This window comes from Odontesthes bonariensis, chromosome 19, assembly GCF_027942865.1.
Source record: "Odontesthes bonariensis isolate fOdoBon6 chromosome 19, fOdoBon6.hap1, whole genome shotgun sequence".
NCBI lineage: Eukaryota > Metazoa > Chordata > Actinopteri > Atheriniformes > Atherinopsidae > Odontesthes > Odontesthes bonariensis.
This window is the reverse complement of record NC_134524.1, coordinates 7,833,467-7,857,949: the sequence shown is the minus strand read 5'-3', so window position 1 is coordinate 7,857,949 and position 24,483 is coordinate 7,833,467. Positions and strand designations below refer to the sequence as shown.

At 43.4% G+C, this 24,483-nt stretch overlaps 1 protein-coding gene across 1 annotated transcript in view; it reads left to right on the top strand.

Moving 5' to 3' along the window:
• Positions 1-24,483, top strand: part of svep1 (sushi, von Willebrand factor type A, EGF and pentraxin domain containing 1) — a 149,400-nt gene that overhangs the window by 35,159 nt on the left and 89,758 nt on the right. The window contains exons 2-3 of the mRNA XM_075451446.1: positions 5,878-6,133; positions 9,812-9,988. Of these exons, the coding sequence (XP_075307561.1) occupies positions 5,878-6,133; positions 9,812-9,988 (433 nt within the window). The remainder of the gene's footprint in view (positions 1-5,877; positions 6,134-9,811; positions 9,989-24,483) is intronic.

The following is a 24,483-nucleotide window of genomic DNA, read 5'->3' as shown; positions in this document are numbered from 1 at the left end:
AAAAAATCCTAGGGGCCTACCGACCGGTGTTCGTCACCAAAACATCTGACACCAACGAAAAATGTATGAAATAAAACCTCTTTTTAATTCCAAACATGTTCCAAACATGAAAAACATTGTTATTTTTAAAATATACATGTAAAGAATAAATAAATAACTAAAAAAGATTATGTTGTCTACGTTGGCACTTGATATTCGCCTGTTGCTATTTATCTACCGGGTGTAGCTGGCCATCCAATAATAATTGTGTTCATTTAAAGATTCTTTGTGACAAGTAAAGCTGTTCATGATATCGATTTCGTAAGTATGGTTTTTATTTTCCACTAGCCTTGAATTTCCGGCAAACGTTGCCAACAATCGCAAACCCTCTGGGGGGCTAGTTCTCCGCGAACATAGCCTACAGTGGAACTCTATGTGAGTTTGATGAAGTCAACAATGCAATTATGAAATTATAGAATGGCATGTTAACGAGACAATCTTTGACTAAATCGTTTAAATTTAACTGTTCAAAGAAAACATGTTCACCTCGAACGTTCGCCACTGTTTGAGACAGTTTATAAAGTAACTAGACAATCTTTGATTGAATGCACCTCAGCTCTCGGGGGCCCCCTAGTGGCTCGGGGCTCCAAGCAGTTGCCTGCCTTGCCTGTTGACAAGGTGCGCCTCTGCTTGTCACACCAGCGGGATTTGCTTTGTGCATTTTCACAAGCAGAATTGTTACACAAATGCTCCACATTCCATGTTTGATTCAAAGGCTACTTTATTCAGTTTTCAATGAAAGGGGGGTAAAAATGGGTAAAAACCTTTGCCGGAAATACATATAAACACATATAAACAGGGGCGGACTGGGGAGAAAAAGTGGCCTCGAAAACCATCGGTAATTTAAGTCGTTATCTCCAGAAAACGATCAGAAAAAAGTTTATACGTAGCACGTCCGCTCTGGGCTTCCGTAAGGTACCTTACCTTTGCATAGATGGACAAAACCCCGACGCCTCTTTCAACACTGCTGCATAAACAATGGATGCTGCTGCTGTGCATCTGAGCGCCAAAAATTGACCGTAACTTGTTTAATTCTTGAGCGATCTCATGAGATTGTGTTTGTTATAGATGTGAGATATAATGTACTCTGGGTGGATCTAATATAACGACTAAAAAGATGCATTTCGTGTAGTATTTCAGCCTCGATGAGCTCTTCCATATATGAAGAACGTTTCTGCTTGATAATGCACTTATAGTTCAAATTTGTGCATAATTTGTGCAGGCTGGGCAGCTGTCATAACCTGGTTTGTATGGAGGTAGTTGTTGCTATTCAAAAGGGTTAAATATTGGCACAAAAAGCCTATATTAACAAAATGTCACCCAAATAAAGGGCCAGTATTCAGGTTTTCTAGATGCATGTTACGTCACCGTGCTTGCAAATGTGTGTCTCACATCAGGCGAGTGACAAGCGAGCTGAATAGGTGCTCGGAAACTGAAAAGGACTCACTGTACCCTCCAACCTTTGGGGGAAGGAGCTGCACAAGGAGCTTTATTAGCATTATTGGAGGCTGGAAAGGGAGCGACCTGTAGCAGCAGCACGAACTGTGATGCACCAGAACGTTTATAAAGACCCAGATCAGGGTTTGTTTGGTGTTCTCATGGCCCGGGGAAGGAAACCGTTTGAAAGGAAAAAAAAAACCTGAAACTGAAAGCTCTGGTTTAGAGTTCAGGTTGGACTTTTAACTTGTAAATAAGTAGCTTTCGGAGAAGAGGAAATCCTGTGTGTCATGATGACAGAGTACGGAGACATGGACTAAATGGAGTCTATCTTTTTTTATTGGACTGTGGTGTGCACGGTTTACTGTGTGTTCTTGTTGTTGTTACCTCATACGGACCTCTCTAGTAGTAGCCGTGGTCATCATGAGGCAGAATAACATTTCTGAGATCCTGGTTACGGTTTGGACTGAGTTTTGAACTGTCGAGGTTAGGGTGAGGCATGAGCCGTCAGTGGTTAATGGTTAAGGTCTGGGTTAGCATCAGGGTGTGCAGTCCTGTGTTTGTGGAAGACGGTGCGACTTTCCTGTAGACCTTAAGAAAAAATCATCGACTCTCTAAGTGGGCTGCTCATCTCTCCGTTGCTTCCTGCCAAGATCCGCTTCCCACCATCCCCTCCAGGCCTGCTGGTCCCTGCACTATCACCACCGCTTTGATGGATACCGTTGGCCCGAAACCAGATCCACTTAAACTGTCCCATCACCGAGCGCCGATTATGCCGTCTCTGGAGCTGTGCCGTACATCCAGCAGTCTGCCAAACGTGTAATCCAAGAGATGCAAAGGATGAATGACATCGGCCTCGGGCTGACATTTAGCCTTTCAGGGGGCCTCAAAAGCACGCGAAGCATGAGACGAGTGGCCTCAGCAGCCTTTAACCGGCTTGTTTACAATGTCTGGTGTTGTATCTTTAATCATTATTATTCACATTCAGATTTAGTTTAAATATCATATAGATAGTATTTGTTACGAATAATATAAGCTAGTCTTTGTTGTTGTTGTCGTCGTTTATTGCCTTATGCATTACACGGTCAAACTGTAAACAAATAAATTTACAATATTTAGCATTTGTAATATTCAAATAAACACACGTTTTAAAGCATCACAGGAAAACATATGATGCTGGCTTTGACTCACATTTCACAACATTATAAGCCATATATATTTCCCCTTTGAACACATCACCCACAACCTGTTTAATGCACTACACAAGTGCTAGCGTCCCGCCAACTAGCCGCTAACTTACAGAACACTTAGAAACAGCTAGTATATTTTAATAGCATAATGCTAATCTGCCAAACAACCATTGCAGGAAAAACACATTTTCCGATTCTTTACAACGTTAAAATGAACTTACCACGTTGGGCAATTGTATTAGAATGTTATTGAAATTATTCTTCGGCTTCATGTAGCTGGTATGCTTCCTTTAATGACGGCAAAGAAGTTCCCGTTTTATCCTACTTCACTTCCGGCTTTCGTCAAGACCCAAATTGATGCGATCAAAACAAAAGATACAACCTCCCTGGAGGAGTGAACACAACAGTATTAAAAGAACAGTTATTTCTAAACCTGATTTGATTTATTCTTGTATGTGGTGTTACATGTTTAGACCACAAGGGGGCGTTTCTTTGTTTATATGTCAGTTGAGAATAGGTAAAGGTTCGAATAGTAGAAGAAGAAAATGTTCAGTTAGAAAAACAAACGTTTCTATCTCGAGTTGAAATGTTGTCGTTGTTTTATTGTCCTGTGATAGTTCTTTTTTGTATCAGTAAAAAACAGAAAAGACAACGAGAAGTACTGCTTTGTTTGTACGAGAAGCTAAAGCTAAGTTCCCACATCTGGACTCGAGTCGAGCTTCAGCATCAGATCGGTTCAGCACTCTCAGGCAAATCCGACTTCTTTTGCCTTCTTCTCGCCGCGCTTGTGTCTTTCCAGTTTGAGTTTTCTGCATTAAAATGATGCAGCTTCAATGCGGCTGTCAGAAAAAATGATCTCACCGTCTTTATTTTATGTGGTTTAAGAAGGATCTTAAAAGTTTTTTATCCGCCATAACTTCCACAGTTTGGTGGCGAACTCTTTGAAGCTTAAGTGTCAGAATTTATTTATCTTCTTCCATCTTTGTTCTCACAATGTTTTACGAGTTGTTCTCTCTGTTTATCAAAACCTGATAGTCGTACACACAAGATGTATTTCACTCGGCAGCTGTCACGGTTGGCAGTATATATGATTTACTGCTCTGCCTTGTGTATACCATGAATGATAAGGTGCATGCTGAGAGTTTCTGTAAAGGGCAGCGCCTTCCCACACTCTGGCTCCTGCGGTCGCCTTTATGTTAATACTCTGACCTAAAATATGTGGAGGCTGTTCGGGAGGCTATTATTAGTGGGTATGCATGCGTATGCTCCGTTTGGTGGCATCTCCACAGTCTCTCACACCAGCCACCGGCTCAAGGCTAACAGAGAAACCACCGTGGCCCACCACCACTTTGAGTAGACGCCTAATAAAAGATGTTAAGAAAAAGCCCAAATGCTAACCCTGGGATGCTAACGCAGCCGCGCTGACAGTCGGTGCTCGGCTCCGAGGAGGGTAAATAATAAAGAATAAAGTGCTGACAGCCGGGATTCTCACCAGACTGAGAGCCAGAGCAGCAGGCACCTCGGAGCTTTGAGAGTCAGAGAAACTGGTCTCTAATTCTCGTCTATTCTCTCTCTCCGTCCTTGTTTTATTCCGTTACTTTTCTGCCGCGTGGGCTCTGTAATTACACCAGAGCTGCTTGAAGTTCAGCCAATTAGACAACAAAGCCCAGAGCTTTCAGTCTTGCTCCGGTTCCCTCCCTCTGTGGTCACACCCTTGTGTGTCTCCTCTCTCCTCACCCCTAATATTCTCTTATGTGGAGCTATTGTATCCTGCTTGGGTAGAGAATAAAGTAATATCCCTTTGTTTCTTTTTTTATTCTTGAGCACAACCACCTTCCTTTCTTTTGAGCCAGTCAGCGAATGGATATCTGTCCCGCTTTTCCTTCTCTCATCGTCCATCTGCCTCATAGCTTGATCTTCTTTACGTCTCATTTTAACCTGATTTAAAACACACGTACGGTCTGCATTCAGCAGATTGTCGTGTTGGAGTCTTTTTCTCGACGATATTGAAAATAAAGACATGTTTGTCTGACTTTAATGTCCTTTCTAATTGTATGTGGTGGGTTGTAAACGCCGGCTAAAGTTAGCTTGAGAACTGTAGCCGGTGGCATACACAGCAGCTCCATCTGTGCTCAGTGTCCTCTGGTGGTTTTAGACCTCTGGCAGCAGCTACATAGTCGGAGAAGGAGAAATAATTACAATTGTAGAGATTTATCCCTTTTTTTTGGTCCCTTTTCCTCATCCTACCCTTGTTGCCTGCTTTGCTGATGAAGGGTTTTTAGGAACCCTAGAATTGAGGGCTGTTTTTAGTGGTGTCGTGTGACGTTTTTCGTCATTCAACTTAGTCTTGTCACTGAAACTGAGGTTGTTTGGGTAGCATGATAGTATGCATGCCAATGCATGCTATGTGCACGTTTAAATGGTCAAACTTTACAACATTTGAAGTGACAGCATGATTATATTAAATAAGATGTAGTTTCATCACGCCTGTCAACTTAATTTTGCTGTTTCTTTGCATGTGCAGCGGCTATTATGGGTTTCATTTACTGGGAAATGTACTTTATAGATTACTGAATAGGCCCTGAATAGTATAAGGGAACCCTTATAGTTTGTATCCAGAGGAGAAACTCTTAATTATGGTGAAAGTATTTGATAAAGATAATTCAAACAGATTTAAAATAACCACAAACACAAAAATGAGCAACCACCCGGAGATAAAAATTACTCAAAAGAGACATTAAAAGGCTCCAAAAAGATTTACAATGAACAGAAACTCAAAGAAAAAGAACCAGAATAAGACAAAAGAAACAGAATAAAACACAAACTGTTTCATAAGATTCCTTGAAATAGACGTAGAAACGCCACAAGGACATTCTAAATTACTGAAAGTGACCCAAAACAGCAAAAATTATACTCGGATTGCCAAGTGATGCCAAAATGATGAAAGCTAGACACTTAGCAGCCATGAAAAGGGACAGAATGATGGCAAAGAGATTTTAAAAAAATGCACAGAAAGACAGAAATAAGAAGTGAAACTATTGCTCAAATTAGGTGGAAAATAAAACCGTTAAGATGACTGTAACTGTGCAAATATCCTGAAAAATCCGCCTCAAACGTCAACCAACATGAAACAAATGTGAAAGGTTTTATTACAAATATTAAACATGAACTCAGTTAACCCTCCGACTTACGAGTTTCTGTTTTCTTACAGCAAATCCTCCGTCACTCCCGCGGTAATGCCACCAAGGTCATCTTCCTCATCACCGACGGCTACTCAAACGGTGGAGACCCCCGGCCAGTGGCTGCAGCTCTGAGGGAGCGGGGTGTGGAGATCTTCACTCTGGGCATCTGGCAGGGGAACATCAGGGAGCTCCATGACATGGCCTCACACCCCAAAGACCAACACTGCTACCTGGTGCACAACTTTGCTGAGTTCGAGGCACTGGCTCGTCGTGCTCTGCACGAAGGTAAGAATCAGGGATGAATATCACTCAGGCTGATGAGCATCCTAAGATGATGTTAAAGGGGAACTCCGGGGCATTTGAAGCGCATTTCCATTGCTAGAGGTTGTCAAATACTGACAGTAGGACACAGACTGGTGCAAATCTGCGCTCCCTGTGTGGAGATCGCGCTGTTCGCTCAGTGTGTCATGCGAGGCTAATACGTGGTGGCTAAGGGGCAAGAGCTAAACCTTCCACGTAAAACAACAACTTGCACACTGCAGAAACGTCACACCACTTTATAAACCATCCGACAATAAAGTCACAAGCCTTACCATCAAAACCATATGCATGGTTCTCACATTACTGGCATGGGGACGTTACAAAACAACTTTATAAACAGCATGTAACTCACCGGCTGGTTGTAGGCTCGCGCATGTGACGATAATCCCATATACAAAGCAATTATCTTATCTAGAAAAACTGAGTTCAAGTATTTAAAACATTACAAGAATATTACTGGGTATGTATTGTTGTAATGTTTTAAATACTTGAGCGCAGTTTTTCTAGAGAAGATAATTGTTTTGTATATGGGATTATTCTCCATCGACTCTTTTGGGCTTTCACATGCGCGAGCCTACAACCAGCCGGTGAGTGACATGCTGTTTATAAAGTTGTTTTGTAACGTCCCCATGCCAGTAATGTGAGAACCATGCATATGGTTTTGATGGTAAGGCTTGTGACTTTATTGTCGGATGGTTTATAAAGTGGTGTGACGTTTCTGCTGTGTGCAAGTTGTTGTTTTACGTGGAAGGGTTAGCGCTTGCCCCTTAGCCACCACGTATTAGCCTCGCATGACAGGCTGAGCGAACAGAGCGATCTCCACACAGGGAGCGCAGATTTGCACCTCTCTGTGTCCTACTGTCAGTATTTGACAACCTCTAGCAATGGAAATGCGCTTCAAATGCCCCGGAGTTCCCCTTTAAAGCAAGACGAGAGAAGTTTGTTGACCTTTGAACTTTGTTTGAATGGTTTTGAATGTAAATGTAAATGTACTTTATTTATACGGCCCTTTACAGAATCCTTTCGGTGTACCAAAAATGCTTTAAAGAAGGTAATAAATAGAGAAGAATAAGTAAAAACAAATAAAAACAATAAAAGCAATAAAATACAACAAAATCGAATAAGATAAAAGGGTCATCATACTACTGGGTATTAAAATAGTGTTGTATTTGAAGTACATAAAGCTTTGTGATGCACATAAATACTGTAAGAGACACCACAGGTCACTACTTGGGTTTCCAGCCCTGCAACACACCATGTTGCTCTACAGTTGCTTGACATTTTGGGGGCTTTTGATAGTGTGTTTATGGCCTCTTACACATGACAAAAAGCTCACGTGTATGGCTGTGCGTGTGCAGGGCTCACACAGAGGTTTGTTTTTATGACAGAGGTGTTAAATCCCGCGACCGCGCGGGGAGGCAAAGAGCAAAAGAAACCAGAGAAAGCCCTCCAGTGCTTCTTAAACACAAATCAAGTGAACATCTGTGATCTTTTATTCCATAAAAACAGAATAGATCCCAGCCTGTTCACACTTACTAAGCAGTGTACCGGTTCATCTGTTGAAGTTTGTAAAACAGGTGAAAAATTAGCCGGGTGTTGGTAGTGATTCTCAACCCTCCGTTAGCGTGGCTCTGCACGAAATCAATCCATCAAACGTCCACTGACCACAACCACAACTGTGCAATGTGTTATTTAACTCCAGTGTGTGCACATACGGTCCTGAATGATCCATGGTATGAGATGGGTAACTTCATCCTCCAGTCCACTGAGCATAAATCCTAAACCAGATCCACAGTGGTGCCGCGTTTCAGCTCCATTGTCCACAAAATAATCCATTTTCAGACAAGTTCTGCAATTCCTCGCATTCAGGGAAGATGTATTTCTGTTATGTAAGCAGAACCGTTTGCTAGCTAGTTGCTATTCAAAGTTGCTAGCCATTGTGGTAGGCGTATTTATGATGGTGGGGGTCGGCTTTTGCTCCATTTGTTCAATCTATGTGATGCCATTTAGCACGTTTTAATCATCTATTGTCTCAAACATATAACATGTTTCCATGCAGATCTATGAATTTACTTTGCTCTATATGGAATGTTTGTTTCTTCGTATAAACACGAAAACGTTCAACCTTAATACTGCAGACACTGGATTGATTTTAATGTTCATTACAGGCCTTTGGAAAAGGAGAAAACCCTGCTCTGAGGAGACCTTTTCGTTCCTTGAAGACAGTGGTCAAAATGTGACTTATGGTCTCGTAAAAAGAAGCTGAAACTGCTTTCTCGTGCTCTTTCTGGGTCTTTGAAGCTCGAGCACTCCCATAATCACCATTTCACCAGCCGCAATATTTCTTAAAATCTCAACACGTTTGACCCCGTTAGGATTCAATACTTACTTAAAAGGAAGCAGATTATATTTCACATAGAATCTGACAACGTGCATTTCACACGCTCTGCTCTGTTTTGTTCTGCCAGCCGCCAATCGACCTCATTTCCACGCAAAAGAAAGAAAAAGCCCTTTTTCCCACAGTTAAAGGGGGACTTCCCATAATTTGGTTAAAAGATGGATTCATTCATGGTTTTAAACTTTTAAATATCACCATAAAACATCACAGTTGAGTGCAGCGCCAAGTGTGGAGTGAGCTGTAAATCACGCACATGCGTTAGCAGGTACTAAACGTGCATGTTCACATACGCAGTGTCTGAAATCCTAGATGTCGGTGCAGTAGCAGAAGTCAGTGAGACAGAACAAGGACAAGGCTGTGAAAAGGAAAGCCAGTGCATAAGATATGATCAGCTTAGCCTCCGGTCTGACTCTGCCGATGCGACTGCCAACACCAGCTTCAAAGCAGGCACTCGTTTTTTTTTTAAAGACGTGGAGCCACACGAATCCTGAAATTATGCCAGAGACATCGCAGCCCTTTCGGGGCATCCTGGAGTTCTCCCAAAAAAGAAAAGAATCGAGAGAGTTAGGTTGAATCAACGTCTTAACCACGGTGACAGCATCAAAGACCCAGTGTAGGTGCCCACTTTGGGCCTGGTTTGCTATGGATCCGTAATTAGCTTCTTTTTAATTGTGTGTTTGATTGATGCATTTCTGCAGTTTAGATGTCTCTGATGGGGTGAAAATTCTTCACTTTACTGGATATATTTTGTCCTTAACGTCACTAATGCTGCCAGATTTTTGCCCATTTAGCGGCCTTTCAACCTTATCTAACCTTAGAGGGATAGTTTGCCTCTTTTGACATGAAGCTGTATGACATCCCATATTGGCAATATCATTTATTAAATTTGACGTACCCCCTGCTGCGTCCTGTGACCCGAGTTCCAGCCTCGTTTTGGCATTGACGAAGGTAGTCCGGCTAGTTGGCTGGGGTTTAAAAAATAAAGCGTTTTGCTTCTCAAAACAATATGCGTTCAAAAGAGTAATACATTTGCATCACAAAGTCGTTCGCTCGGCTCACAGGACGCAGCAGGGGGTAAGAAAATGTTCATAAATGATATTGGTAATATGGGATGTCATACAGCTTCATGCCAAAAGAGGCGAACTATCCCTTTTATGATGCTGTTAAACACCCCAGTGAACCAAAACACCTAAAACTGTGTCATTTCCAAGCAGTTAAATCTGGTCTTTGTTCCCTGCGTTCAGACCTGCCCACAGGCAGCTACATCCAGGACGACCTGTCGCGCTGCTCCGCTCTCTGTGAGGCGGGCAGGGACTGCTGCGACCTGATGGCCAGCTGTAAGTGCGGCACGCACACCGGACAGTACGACTGCATCTGCGAGAAAGGATACTACGGCAAGGGCCTGCAGCACGAATGCACAGGTAGGCAATTCCATCAAAGCCTCAGAAGTCTTTCCCCCCATGAAAAAGAACTGAGAATGGAGAAAGAAAACGTGGAAATAATGGAATAAATAAAGATATAAATGAGTCTATAAATAAGAAATGTACAGTTTGATTTGATTGATAACTAGAGAAAAATAATGTACTTATAGATTCTGGGATCAAAGAATAAATATATGAAGTAATGAATGATTAAATTAATAGAATAGATTAAAAATGAGATGGAAAAGTAAATAAGTTGGGGTATTAATACAAAAGAAAAGCAGAAAAATCAACTTATTTGACATTCTGCACATTAGTTATTGCATAAATTAACAATTTGCTTTATTTTTTGCGCATTTATTGGTCCTTTCAGTCCTAATCTTTCTTAATTTTCATGTGTAGGTACCACTGTGTGTTGCTGTGACTGTCGACACAGCAAATGTCTCATCGCTGCCTACATTTCAGAAGCAGTCTGCGGTTAAACGGTCCCTATCTGGAGACTTTGCTCCACTAAAACACATTTGACCCTTAAAAAAAAAAACCTTTAAACCTCCTTTATTTGCCTCTTAGCCCTCCACATTAGGATTATAGCCCCGGGGTTGCTGCTGAGCTCACAAAGTGTGGATGTTAAATAAGCAGCCCGTCCACTTAGATCAGTATAAAGTGTCCGGAGGACGGATTACTATCAACAAACTCGGTAATGTGGCGTTTGGGTGGAGAAGTGAGACACTGATGCTTTTGTGTGTGTTCAACCCCACCTTTGACTCTCCGACTCCCAGCCGGACACATCACATTCTGCCCCCCCCCCCTATAAATCTCACCTTGCACAGTCATTTATTCGGTTTGTATGTGCACTGAAGATGCTGCTCTCCTCTTTAAACTAACTACTTTATACCGTGGCTCTATTTCTTTTTCCAGCATATCCATTTGAGGACCAAAGAAACTGTTTCATCCGTTGCCAGGATGCTCGAGCTTTTAGCCTTATGTTCCTCACTGCTGGTTATTTATAGTGCTGAGGTTCAGGGACTTCTTATTTCATGGCTGCACCACACACACACGCATTTTCTGTGTAATAGTTGGATTTAACTGATGATTTGTGTGGAATCGCATCCAGTTTTACCGTAAATAATTTGTAGAATTAAAAGGATCCGTGAGCTCCAAGTTCAAGATTAGATTATTTAGAGTTTAGCAATAAGAAGAAAGAAGAAAAACATGCAGGAATGAATAATGGAGGGTGAAATATGTGATGTTGGAAGGCTTTTCTCTTTCCCGAACACAAACATTTACCTTTCCTATCGTCTTTCCTTGAGTTTGGTCAGTAACCCCTCCTAATCTCCTTATAAATGTTCACTTCAAGCAATCAAATCAGCGAGATGTTGTGATAACCTGCATGAGGATAACAGGCGGCGGGGCAGTTTTCAAGCTCTCGCTTAAGATTTAATGGTCTCTTTCGGGTTTTCACCCCGTGACTCTTTGCAATCAGAAATATTACAGCGTTTCTCTGATATTAATATGAGATGAGAAGAGAAACGCTGGCAGCATCCTTGCTGGGGAGGCCCTGCCAGAAAGCAATACCTCGTCTTTACGAGGTGAAACCCTTAAAATGAGCCTTTAGGTCTTGAAATGGGTCCAAATACTTGTTAAAATGAATCCCACAGTGCAGACAATCAAGTTAAAGCACTTGTCAGCTAATTAATCATACATTTGTCTTCCAAATGAAATGAAATTTCCCTTTCTCACATCTCCCAGTTACACGGGGAAACGTCCCAGCGTGACGCAGGTGGGTTTCGTCATGCAAGTGTGGGGTTAAAGGCTAATGCGTTGTTTTTACTGAACGTGCAATCGCCGAACTCGGAGGATTAAAGCCGTCTGTGATTGTTGGAGAGCGGAGCGGCTAACAGATGCGTGTCTGTGTTTACAGAAAGTCACTGCTGTGTTAAAGCTCGGTCATTTCCACAGCTCACCCTGCTGTCAGGGGGAGACAGGTGGGAGGGATGGAGGGACTTAAGGTTAACCGAGCTTGAGTGCTCTGCTTGGGGGACACAGTCTCAGAAATCCAGATAACATCACCTCTCTTAATCTGAAACACTCTTGTTTTGTTTGCCTTGTGGGTCTTTCTCCCCGTCAGCAGCGGACCTGGCTAGATTTGCGCCCTAGACCCCCCCCCCCCCTCCAAAAAAAAAAGACTTCCCCCACACAACAACATATTATATTATTTTATTATATATATAATCTTAAATACAAAGTGTAGCTTACAAAATGCCATGTTAATGTATATTAGAAGTTATTTAATTCAGCATATAGCTCATAACAATAAAACAAACACAAACCAGACCAGGTTGCCTTTGGGTGAAATTAGCTGCATGACATGATGCCTCGATTCTAATTGTAGTTCAGCAAAACTAAAAATCAAATACAGTCGTGGCTAATGGCAACATATTAGCAAGAGGCTAACAGATAGCCTATAGCCTACGTCACTCACGTCACTGATAAAAATCTGCATCCCTTTATCTTTTGCCCGTTTGTCCTCTTCTCCTCTTCTTCTCTTTCTAAACTGGGCACCTGATGGCTTCTTTGGTCTTTCACCATGATGATGATCCATGATGACTCCACATTATCACCTTTGCTTTTCCCATTAACACCGTCCGTTCACCCGTCAATCAACCGGAGTCACGTGACGTAAACAAATCCACGTAGATGACTGCACAGATTAATTTTTTTTTTTAACATTTTTCACATAACCCAGTTAATTACATGAAGGTATATGGGTCTATGTTCATTCTAGGAATGAAATACAGTTTATTTGGATTGGAAGCAGTTTGTGTTGTGTGGCCTTATTCTTTTAATTTATTTATTTATTCATTTATTTTCGCACATAGAGTGCGCCCCGGGCGGTCGCCCCTAGCAAAAACCGGCCCTGCTCCCCGTGCCCAACGTGTTTTTTAGCAAAGACTTGGATAACCCTTTAGAAAAAGAGACCTCTCAGCCGGCGAGGAGGTTGAGTTTTTGAGGTCAGCGTTCAGAAGTCGGTCAGTGAAAATAAAGGCAAGAAGAAGAGGTGTGTTCCCAGAGCGAGAGCTGAAGGAAAGGGCATCGGGGTCATCGTGCCAAAGCACACACGTCTCTTAATTCTCATCAGATGCTGTCGAGACTGCAGCCCCGCTCTGCTTATTAACCCTTCTTTAAGGGTTTAATTAATCGCAGGGAACAGACTTGAGAGTTTGGCTCAGCTGGCGTGAGGAAGGAAGGAAGCAGCGAGGCGCTTGGACCGCGGCTCCAGCGCTGCTTCCCCCTGGCTTTCTCATACAGCGAGGTTTCATGGGTTGTTTTGCTGTTGACGCTCGTTTGCCTATGAGCCGTCGTTCTCATATTACAGGGATGACATGCACCCAGACGGCTCTGGCCGAGGCAGAAATATGCGTCGCTGCAGATGCTGCGGCGGGGACATTGGCAAGCTCGGTGCTCTATTAACTGGAGTCCCTAATATGTTTTCAAATGCAAAAATTTATTGAGCCCCTAATAACTTTCACGGCTCTTTTGAGGTGGCCGTGGCTCCGAGACCAATTAGATCTCCAGCGAGAGGAGTTTGCGATCAAGAAACAAGCGAGGAAAGCCGAGGAGCTCCTGCTGTTTTTCTGCAAAAAGTCTCGACATGCTTCTTTAATATTCTGTCGCTCCCACCCAGATGGGACTGGCTGAGCTGTAGGTGTTGCATGAATTATGGGTACACCATGTGCCGCAGCCATGCCAGGCGGCTGAGGACAAACACAGCAGCAGACTGGGGCAGTTAGTAATAGTCAGTTTGAACTCAGGTGAATTTATTGTCCAGAGTTTGAGTTTCAATAGATTTTATGACTATCTTTGACACATCTGAAAATAATAAGTCCAAACTTTCTGCTTGACAGTGGATCATTATTATCATTGGCTGAAGGACTCTGTTGGAAACACTATCCAATTCCCCACAGTGCACAGCACTGCTGTTTATGAATCTGTCGACAGCCAAGGGAAACAGCCTCTTCCACAAAACATGACTGGAATCTGAGCAGATAGAAACGGATGATGACCCCAGTTCCCACATACTTTGGCTTTCTCTAACAGGCCACACTGAACATTGTCGTCTCCCTTTGAGTGCCAAACCCGAGTCCTACATATCTGCATCACGTAAGGATCAGCACAGGCATGGCGGAGTTGATAAATGGAGTAAGAGGGGGGGCGCAGAAGGGTGACATGTTTTCCTGCTGTCATACAGTTTCGCTTATCGGGCTTTTCTGTAGCTCGAGAGAATGACAGGAGCTCTGGACTATGTTGATGTGGTGTCAGCACATGGCTTTGTTCTGCCGCCGGCAGCTCAGGAGGACACGGAGAACAGCACGAAGGGAGCGGAGCCAGAAGTCGAAACGAGACGAAGAAGAAGTAATGATGCAGAAGATGAGAAAATGTCCACTCTGTGGTGTTAAAATCATGTTTAACCTGCTGTTCTGTGTGTGTGTGGTGTGCTTTATCCAGTGGGTTTACCTGAACATCACGAGATATTAACAGGCTAATAGAAAATAAGCAGAAAACGCCTCTGAATGAGAAGCTGTGAAAACAGGCAATCTGAGTAGCAATGAAATCGGTAAGATTTGGGCTAAAAACTAGGGCTGGGCAACGATTAAAATCACATGATTTCCCTGATTAATCACGATTAATCGCATTTGTACGCAAAATCCAAAAATGAATCCAAAAGTAGTGTATAGCTTTTAGCATTTAGTTTTATTTTAAATGTGCTGCCATATGAATGAAAGTGCCATAACATTTGTTGTGCAAACACACTTTTAACATCAGCATCTTTCTGTAGTTTTTATGTAGAAGCCTCGCTCCACTGTCTGTTTCCTTGAATGACTTGCTGCTATCAGTTGTGTGTTTTGCCTTTAAGTGATATTTTAGACTGGAACTACTACGCTGAGAAGACAATTCAACTTGGCAGTGTTTACAGATGACTTTGGTTCTGTCGACTCCGCCGTCTGGAAGAACTTTAAAATGAAAATGGCCGAGTAAAAGTTCCGTACCCTTCTCCATGTTTGGTGGATCCGCCGATTACTTTCTTTTCCGGTTCTGCAGCAGACAGCAACAGACTTTTACAAAATAAAAGCCTGTGAGCAACAGACTTTTACAATAATAAAATAAATAGTAAAACCTGCGCTAATGCACGATAAAATATTTATCGGCGTTAAATAATTAATGAGTTAACGAGATAATAACGAGTTAACTCGCTCAGCCCTAGTAAAAACGCAAAGATTTGAACTCGAGAATCACATTTCCATTTCTATTGACCTCTAGAAATGTAATATATTAGAAGTAGTGGACCAAATCTTTTGGGTTTCAAAGTTTAGGGTTATGATGCATTAATTATAGCTCTGACCAGTCAGGGTGTGGGCGGAAAACATCTGGGCTGATGTGCTTTGCACTGGGACTGTGAACACCTCCGACTCTTTGAAATGGACTTTGAGTTGCAGTTGCTCCATGTTGGGAGTCTCATAGCTCTGCAGAAAGGTTTAGATTTAGCTTGGTTGTATGTGTCAAAGTAACAAAGGCAGGTTTTCCCAGCAGAACTTTGCTAAAGGATAAGCAGTGATTGTGAATATATTTTGGCTTCTGAAAACCCCAAATTTATCTCAACAAAAAGTTTTAATTTAATTTAATTCAAATTCAATTCAGTTTTGTTTATGTAGCAACAAAAGTCTTCTCAGGGCACTTTAAAGAGTCCAGTTCGTTGTAATACAGTCATAATCCAAGCAAACAAATCAAATTGGTTCAATTCATACTGAGCTAATTAAAAAAAACAGCAGCGTAACTAAGGCAACCAACACACCTGGATCCAGTCTCCTGTCCTGAGCGTGCACGAGCCCACAGTGGAAAGAAAAAACTCCCTTTTAACAGGAAGACACCTCCACCAGAACCAGAACCAGGAAGGTCACCCATCTGCCTCATCGAGTCACCGGGTTAACAGAACAGGAAAGAGGGGACAACGAGCACCGTAACACCAGGGCAGTGATACCTGCTGAGACAGAGAAACACGAGTTAATGACAACTAGGGCTGTGTTCGAAACGCGTACTTCTCCTACTACTCCTACTAACTTTAACTTTTTTTAAGTTCCCGGATGCATACTAGATTCTCTGAAATGTTGGGTATGCATCATGAGGTTACTACTCATACTCAAACTACCCAAGATGCAACGTAACGTGACGTCGCCGATCGTCATTTCCTGTCAAAACGCCAGTTTCAAGCTAGCTACAACGAGGGTAGGTTCACTTCCTGTTTTCAAAACAAAAGCACCAATTGTACCTTAATGGCTTTCCCTATGATAAAAGGCAACGGGTATTTTATTTTGTGAAAATAACCGAAAGTGCGTTGCTCACTGCGGCTAGCTTTAGTAGCGCCGAATTCGTGGGAACAGAATTGTAAATAGACGGTATTTTGTCAGGTTTTCAACACGTTGGGGATCTAAACGACTACTTTCTCACCTGAAAATGTTTCAAATGTTGCTAAAGTTTACAGAGTTTAGAGCTTAAGCGAAATCAGCTTCAGGCCGGCTGATTTTGGCTCGGGCAGGAGCGAAATGCATTGTGGGTATACGCTCTGCATACTGTCTGATCGATGAGTATGCAGTATGGAAGTATGTAGGATGTAGAATGCAAGTATGTAGTATGCGGTTTGGAACACAGCCGATGATGTCACATGTACACGGAGAGTGAAGACAGAGGTGCATCATGGGAGTCGAGGCCTACAGCAGCGTAACTATGGGATGTTTCGGGCTCACCTGAGCCATCAGTAACTTTAAGCTTGGCTGTTCGGCCGTGGCAGCTTCGTTGCTGGGGCCTGTTCTCCGCGAGTGCTCCAGGCTCCTCCCACCATCCAAAAACACGCATGTCGGGTTAAGTGGTGACTCTAAATTCATCTGAGGTGTGAGTGTGCAACGGTGGTTTGTCTCTGTGCAGCCCTGTGGTGGCACATCATTACCCTCCTCCTAACTTGAGTGAAAAAGGACAAATTAAACTGAAACGGACGGTGGAAAGCTGTCCAAGATGGATGCGTGTGATTTGGTAATGAGGATTAACATTTTGTCAGGATATTAACTGTCGACTGGAACACTGTGAAAACATTTCTTCGTAAACGGATTGCTCAATGTTTACAACATCAAGTTCACAAAAGCCTCTTGATCCCTCGCGTGGCAGCGGTGAGCTTCGACCCGACCCTGAACCCGACGCATCCGTCTCACCGTGGACTCCCTGGACCGTCCGAGACGGGAGGCGTCCATTTGTAAATATCTGTTGTTCTCCATGTGAGCGACTGAGAAACTCCGGGAGGGTAACCCCCGAGGCAGATATAAACTGAACAATGTTAGACGTTAAGGAGGACTGCGAACAGTGTTGAAATGGAAAAGATGTTGCAATCACTTGTTTCCTCTCTGCTCTCACTCTTTTTGGCCTCCCGGCCTTGCAGAGGGTCTCCAGTGTATAGTCAAAACAAAAAATAAGAAACTCCACAAAAGATGAATGCTTTTTGTGAACTCTGAGGAATGCGGCCAATCGTGACATGTCATTGGCTATCGCTGCTTTGGTTCTTGACACTCTGCAGCTCATCTCACTCTCGTCTCACCAGTTTTTGAATATACTCGGCTGTATACTGCAGACAGACCTCCTGTGTCTCTAATGTGCTTTCATGCATTTAAAAACTGCGTGAAAGCTCACCCAGTAGTCCAGTCCGTTCAAATACAAGAAGCTAAAGAGTAATCTAAATGTAATCTTGGTCACGTTATTACAGAAGAGAAGCAAAACTCTCGTTCTTTGAGTCAAAGGATTAACTTATACCTCAACTATAACATCTAAACATTTTATACACAGTTAAGATCTGACAAATTTAGCTTTTTAATGTGATTTTTTTTTTTCATTTAAAACAAAGTTCAGGAAGTACTCCTCTTCTTTTTCCCCCTTTCATCCTCCCCAAACTCTCAACAGGATCCGCGTCTCATCCCTTTTCGACCTTTCCCTGACCACTTTGGCTTCATATGTTGCTGCGTTTCAAAGGTCCAACGCTGTCCAAGGTTACCAAAGTTTCCCTGCAGGCGGATTCCAAGCATCCCCGTCAAGGTCGATCCGATGAATCTGAGCGTCTCTGATAGCAGCGTCTGAAGGTGGAGGATTCAGCCGACTCCACACAGGGCGTTCCAAAGAGGTCGGCCGAGGAGGACTCCATTTGACTATAGCCTCGTTTCCGGTATGGGTCAGGTCTCTTTGGGTCAGCTTGCGTTCCCACTGTACAAAGGGGACCCTCAGGGGTGGGCGGAGTGCGTGCCGAAGCGTAAATAGCAAATAATAAATAACATCCATAATTTGTAACCACCTCCAAGCTTCTTCAGCTTAATGCCACACTGGCTCGCAGTCCGGTTGAAACCACTCTCTGCCATTTTTGCAGCAATCAGCTGGAAATCTTTTTCGTTTCGCACAGCCTCCACACCAACACCGGAGAGCAGAGCCTGGAGACGGTCCTGTGTGCTAGGTACCCCAAGCAGAAGGGTTACAAGAATGGTAACGGGTTCCATGGGACGCTTTGGTGGTAGAGGAAACACTGAAATAAGCGAACCGTTCTGAACCGACCAGTACCGGACTGCATAGTGGAAACGAGGCTCATGAGAGGCACGCAAAAGCATTCAGTCATCAGTTCTGAGACTGAATGGGTCGGACGTGTTGGGCCACGAGGACGCCATCCCAAGGATCTAAACGCTCTAAATACCAGGGTTCAAACATCAACAGACTAAACGGCATCGTGAGGACAGAGGGCGACAGTCAGATTCCAGGGGAAAGCATCATAAAAACTTGGGGAACATGGATGGAACCTGGATGGCTCAGGGCGACGTGTGGTGTGGTGGTCATCCCAGCAAGGAGCTTCCTGGTTCTCTGGTTTCCAATCTGGGATTGGCTCCAGGTCCCTGTGACCCTGAACAGGATAAAGTGGGCATAGAAAATGGAGTTATGGACTGGCCCAGACCTGAATCCCACCAATGATCTGCGAAGGGAACTGAAGACTAGAATGAGAGACCCTCCAACGACAGAAACTTTGGGACCGGAAGCTTGTTAACAACTAGCTTGTTAACAACTAGCAAGCATAAGAAAAGTTTGTCTTGCCGTACCTTTGATTCTGATTTGTTGAGGTAGTTTCCAGGCAGAAGAAGCCGGTTGTTCAGATAAATATGGTGTGTAAATAAGGATTTTATTCGGGGCTTAATTAGGTGTGTTACCTGGTGTTTGGCACCGGCCTTCACCTCGCTCGGTTGCTTTTACTGTAATATTTTCACAGCTAAATTCCTCCCAGAAAAAGCACATTTAGTAAAGCCCCCTCAGACTTGTTGCCTAAAGTCTCCCATAAAGACTCTTTATTTCCTCTTTTTGTGCAAACCCCAAAGCCCTCAGCACCAGTAACCACTGCAGACTGTCTGCTCCCGTTCAGTTTGTCTGCCGCTGTCCAAAAAATCCTTCTTTCCCAATGTTTTTATGGTGAAAATGAAATCCCACGTTGCTCAACATGAGCTCTGGCTCCTTTTGTTCTGCATAGAAGTGTGGGACGAAAGCCTGGGATTTCCTGATGATGAGCTAAGGAGGGCTTTTCAGGGCTCGGGTCCCACCCGCCCCCTGACTCTCCTACTCACCATTAATTACTTTGACTGATTGGACGGAAGTTTAGGCCGGTGTAGAAGCGATCTGCGCCACAGACCCGTGCTTCTTTGGGTGTAGAGCTCTCTTTACTACAAGGTGAAACCGTCCCAGCAGTTTGATGATGCTTTATCACCATCTCACAGTCTCGTGTGTTGTGTCACCTGGTCAGCAAACGTGCAAAATGTCTGTTCGGCCGTAGATATTTTAATCTTTCTAACTGGAAGATCCGAGGCAGGCCTGCCTGAATCATTGTCAAAACGTCTGCATTTGGGTTCATAACTGAAAGACTCAGACAACAGTGGACTTCGAAAAAGGGAAACACGTAGATAGCCGAGGAGGAGGAGGGGGATGGGAATTTGGCGAGCTCACACCAGCGGTCGGCATCCAGAAAGTCTGACTACCCTAAGGCTGACATCTGTGGCTTTGGATGAGACATCTTGCAAAATGTTGGATACACTGGGATTAAATCATAACGATATTTCCGTTGTTATGGGATTCTGACATTCTGACATTATATTTAGCTCGTCCAACAAGTCGAAACTTCCAGAACTCCTCACTCTTCGAGCTTTGTCCTTCGTGGTTTCTACCCTTATAGAAAGGGTCTGCGGCCTCCCTGTTTTCCAGCTGATGAGCATCTACTCACCCAAGGTGAAAAGATGCCAGCTGTTAGGTGGATGAATTGATTTTTATACAGGAAAAGGGACCAGATCCATTCGGTCATTTTTCTTCCTCATTCCCATCCTTGGAATGTGTTGAAATTAAAGCTTGGGAGGCAAGAAACACACAGGATATTAAAAAAGTAAATAGTTTTAAATGAGCTCATTGTCAAAGCTGCCCCCAGGTGTTTTACTCTCGCATTTCCTTTGGTTATTGAAGGTTTTTCTTTGTTTCTGACTGTATACATCAGCCTTAAAGTACAGAGCAGCTTTGAAATCTATATTAGTCGCATGCCTCAGTTCCCTTCCACCCTCTTTCCCCTCATTAAACAGCTCACATAGGTCTGTAAAAAGCCTTAATTGATGACTACTTCTGCTGTGTTTGTAGGTCAGGGATGCTGTAAAACAGACATGACTTGTGTTGTACACTGTGAGACGCAGGATGAAGGAGTGAGGAGGCAGAGAGGCTGTAAACTGGCCCTAATAGGACCTTTCTCTGCAGGAGAGCATGAAAAACAAGGAGCCGTGAAACCTCAGTGTGTCATTACTCCTCCTCCTCTGTCCACTCCTCCATCTTTCTACCTGCTTCTCCGTCAGCTTCTGGTCTTATTCTGCTAAAGCCTAAAGGTTTAGTAGATGTAAATCAGGCACTCACTGACCGATCAAAAGACCTGCTAATAATTCATTAGAGCACATTTCAGTTTCTGTATTTCCATTTTCAATGTATTTTTTAACCTACTCCCTTTTGGACATCTGTTTCCATGCGTCTTGTAAGGCCGTGAGCTCTTCTTTCTTCAGAGAAAAACGTCTCCTCCACCTTCAAACGGCCCATTTTTCCACCAGCACTAAAAACAGAATGTATTTGTGGATCTGTGAGGAACTGAAAGAGCTTAAAAATCTCACAACATTGTGCATTTAGAGCCTTTATTTACGCACAGGAAACGTTTCCACGGTGAAAATCATCAATTCTCTGGGCTGATGGCACAGATTAGTTTTGATTTGTGCATTTGTTAAATCCTTTTACACATCTTCATATAGTTTGGTTGCACTTAAATCAGTGTACACATTTGTAAATCAAACCATTTTGCAACTAATTTCTTATTTAATATAACAAATAAGCTCCAGGGAACAAAAAACTAGTATTCCTAGTGTAAATTACTGCATTATTGTGTCTTCTTTAAAGTTTTCTTTCCTTCAGCCATGCACGGAGTAGCATCTGCTGCCTTTACTGAGTTATTTATTTAGTCTTAAATCAGCAGAAGGAAACCATTTCAAAGCTTTGCCCTTTTTGTTTTGATGAATCTTTTTACTAACGTGAGTTATTGTGCGAGTCATTTTGATTTATACTCGTGGAAGTGTTTCACACTTTCTCAGAAATGTTGTAAATGCTCCATTCCTCTGTCTGCAACACTTTTTATTGGCGGTAAAAACTCCTAAAACTGACCTGAAATGGGCACTCAACAGCAAAGGTAATCAGGGTTGTGCCACTCAACACATTTCATGCCAGTTTTTCCTGTTACACTGAAATATGAGATATTTTTTATGGTCAGACGTGTGCACAATAGATGCCTTAGAGTCTTTTAAAGGGATCTTTGATGTCTTTAGTGTGCAGGAAAAAAGAAAAATGACTTCTTCACGCTTCCTTTTCACATCACCTCACACGTAATTTAACCGAAAAATGTCCCGGAGGGACTCGGAAGGTGGAATGAATGCCTCCTTTAGCATCTTAAGTGCTTCTCGCTGCTGTTTTTCTTCCAGACCTTTGCCCTTCCTCAAGTCCAGCATGTTTGTCCCTGTCGGTGACCCTCGTCCGTCTCTGCATTCGAGCTCCCGACTCCTTCCTCACGCTTTCTGATGTGTGTTTGCATGTGATCTGCTGACTGAAATCTCTCCGTTCGTTCGGAGGTGATGAAGAGGGACACACGCTACGTCCAGGGTCAAAGGCTAATGATGGAGGAAGTCGGCTGCTGCCAGCTTTGTGGAAGAGAAGCATTTGTCACTTTGTTTGTTTTTCTCTTCGTTATGACCCAGCGAACAGACCGCCTTTATGTCTGCAAACTGCCATCTTTCGGCTCTCCTTACACCAAATCCGACACTTTTCTCACACGATGTTCTGTCGGTGCATCTGTTTGGTACAAACACTCCCTGAACTCTGAACCCACGCCGGGGGGACGCCCACTCCCAGGCTGCTATGGGAGCTTATGTGGCTGTGTTTCTGTTTTTTTACATTTATATGGGTTCAATATTCAGTATTAGACCTCTGAAGGCAGGTCAGCAAGTGTTGAGCAGTTAAAAAGGACGTGAAAACAAGCCAAACTCTTTAAACATGTTAGTGTTACAGTATGGAGTGTTATTCCAAGTTTACTGAGACCATACCGCGGATTTCTATCCCAGCACAGTGACATCTGCAACCATCCGAAGCCGACCAGAGACCAACCTGTGTTTGCACAGTTGCTCAGCGGTTCGCCTCACTCTTCCAGGGACTGTCAGTGTTCGCGCAGCCTGTAATAACCGAGCAGGACAGCCCTGCTGTCCTTGAGGATCCGTAAGAAGTATCTAGCAATTGTGGTGAAGTAATTCCCTTTCAGGGAAAGGAATCGAGTAATAAGCAGGAAAACATCGAAGAAGCAGCCACTGGACTTGTGCAGTTTCCTTTCTGGAGACCTGCTTTCATCACCTCATAGAAGTGTCTTGTCATCGGGGGGTCTGTGGGGGTCTCTTCTCCTCCCTAATGGAGGCTGCTGTATGTTGACAGCTGTGCAGCAGCCATATCTCAAAACAAGCCGCTTTTTTCACCCCATCCAGCTGGAGAGCGCACCAGACTTCAGCAGCTCTCCGCTGATGTGATTTAGAGCCTCTTGATGTTCCATCAGGACAGGGTTCTCAAACTCTTCCTCTTTCAGGTGACCCGGCTGCCCTTATACAAGGGCTGTGTTCGAAACCACATACTTCTCCCACTACTCATACTAACTTTTTAAGTTAGTATGCGAGTTTGAGTAAGCGAGAAGTTCCCGGATGCATACTAGATTCTCCTAAATGTTGGGTATGCATCATGAGGTTACTACTTATTCTCAAACTACCCAAGATGCAACGTAACGTGACGTCGCCGATCGTCATTTCCTGTCAAAACAGCAGTTTCAAGCTAGCTACAGCGAGGGTAGGTTCACTTCCTGTTTTCAAAACAAAAGCACCAATTGTATGGTAATGGCTTTCCCTATGATACAAGGCAACGGGTATTTTATTTTGTGAAAATAACCAACTAGCTTTAGTAGCGCTGAATTCGTGGGAACAGAATTGTAAATAGCCGGTATTTTGTCAGGTTTTCAACACGTTGGGGATCTAAACGACTACTTTCTCCCCTGAAAATGTTTCAAATGTTGCTAAAGTTTACAGAGTTTAGAGCTTAAGCAAAATCAGTTTCAGGCCGACTGATATCAGCTCAGGCAGTAGCGAAATGCATTGTGGGTAAACACTCTGCATACTGTCTGCTCGATCAGTATACAGTATGCAGTATGTAGTATGTAGTATGCGGTATGCGGTTTCGAACACAGCCAAACTCTCCGGATCACCTGGATGACTGAGAATCGACACTGACATCCCGACTGGTTCACAGTAAATATCTGAGATGTAGTTTTTAGAGACACTAAAGCGGGAAAGGATAGTTTTGTTTTGTTGTTACTGTTGTTGGCTTCTCTCTAGAATAGAGTCCTCACTCAGAGATGAGAAGCTTGGGGAATGTGTCACGTGAAGCGACAGCTGCGCTGAGGCCGTCGGAGCAATGACTCGGCAGCCTGGAGCTGCATCCAAAAACGTTCTGTTGGTGGTCCTTTGATTTCAGAGTGAGACGCATACATCCTGCTTCTTTAGAGTCAAGCTCAGCACTGGATCGGTCTTTGTGGCCTCGTCTGTACGTTCTAACCATCGACTCCCATTTTCTGTTTATGCTCTTAAGTGTTTAAGAGGAGTGGAAACTTTCCTCGCATGTGAACTGTGTGTTTTTTCTGGGAAAGCCCTGAAATTTAAGGCCCAACTTAACAGCGTCTCTCGTGTGAGAAGCCCTTTGACCACAAATGCCCGGAACTCGGCCCAGATTCGCTAACTTATTAGCAGGATTGCGAGGCTTCCTTGGAACCCACTGTTTCTACT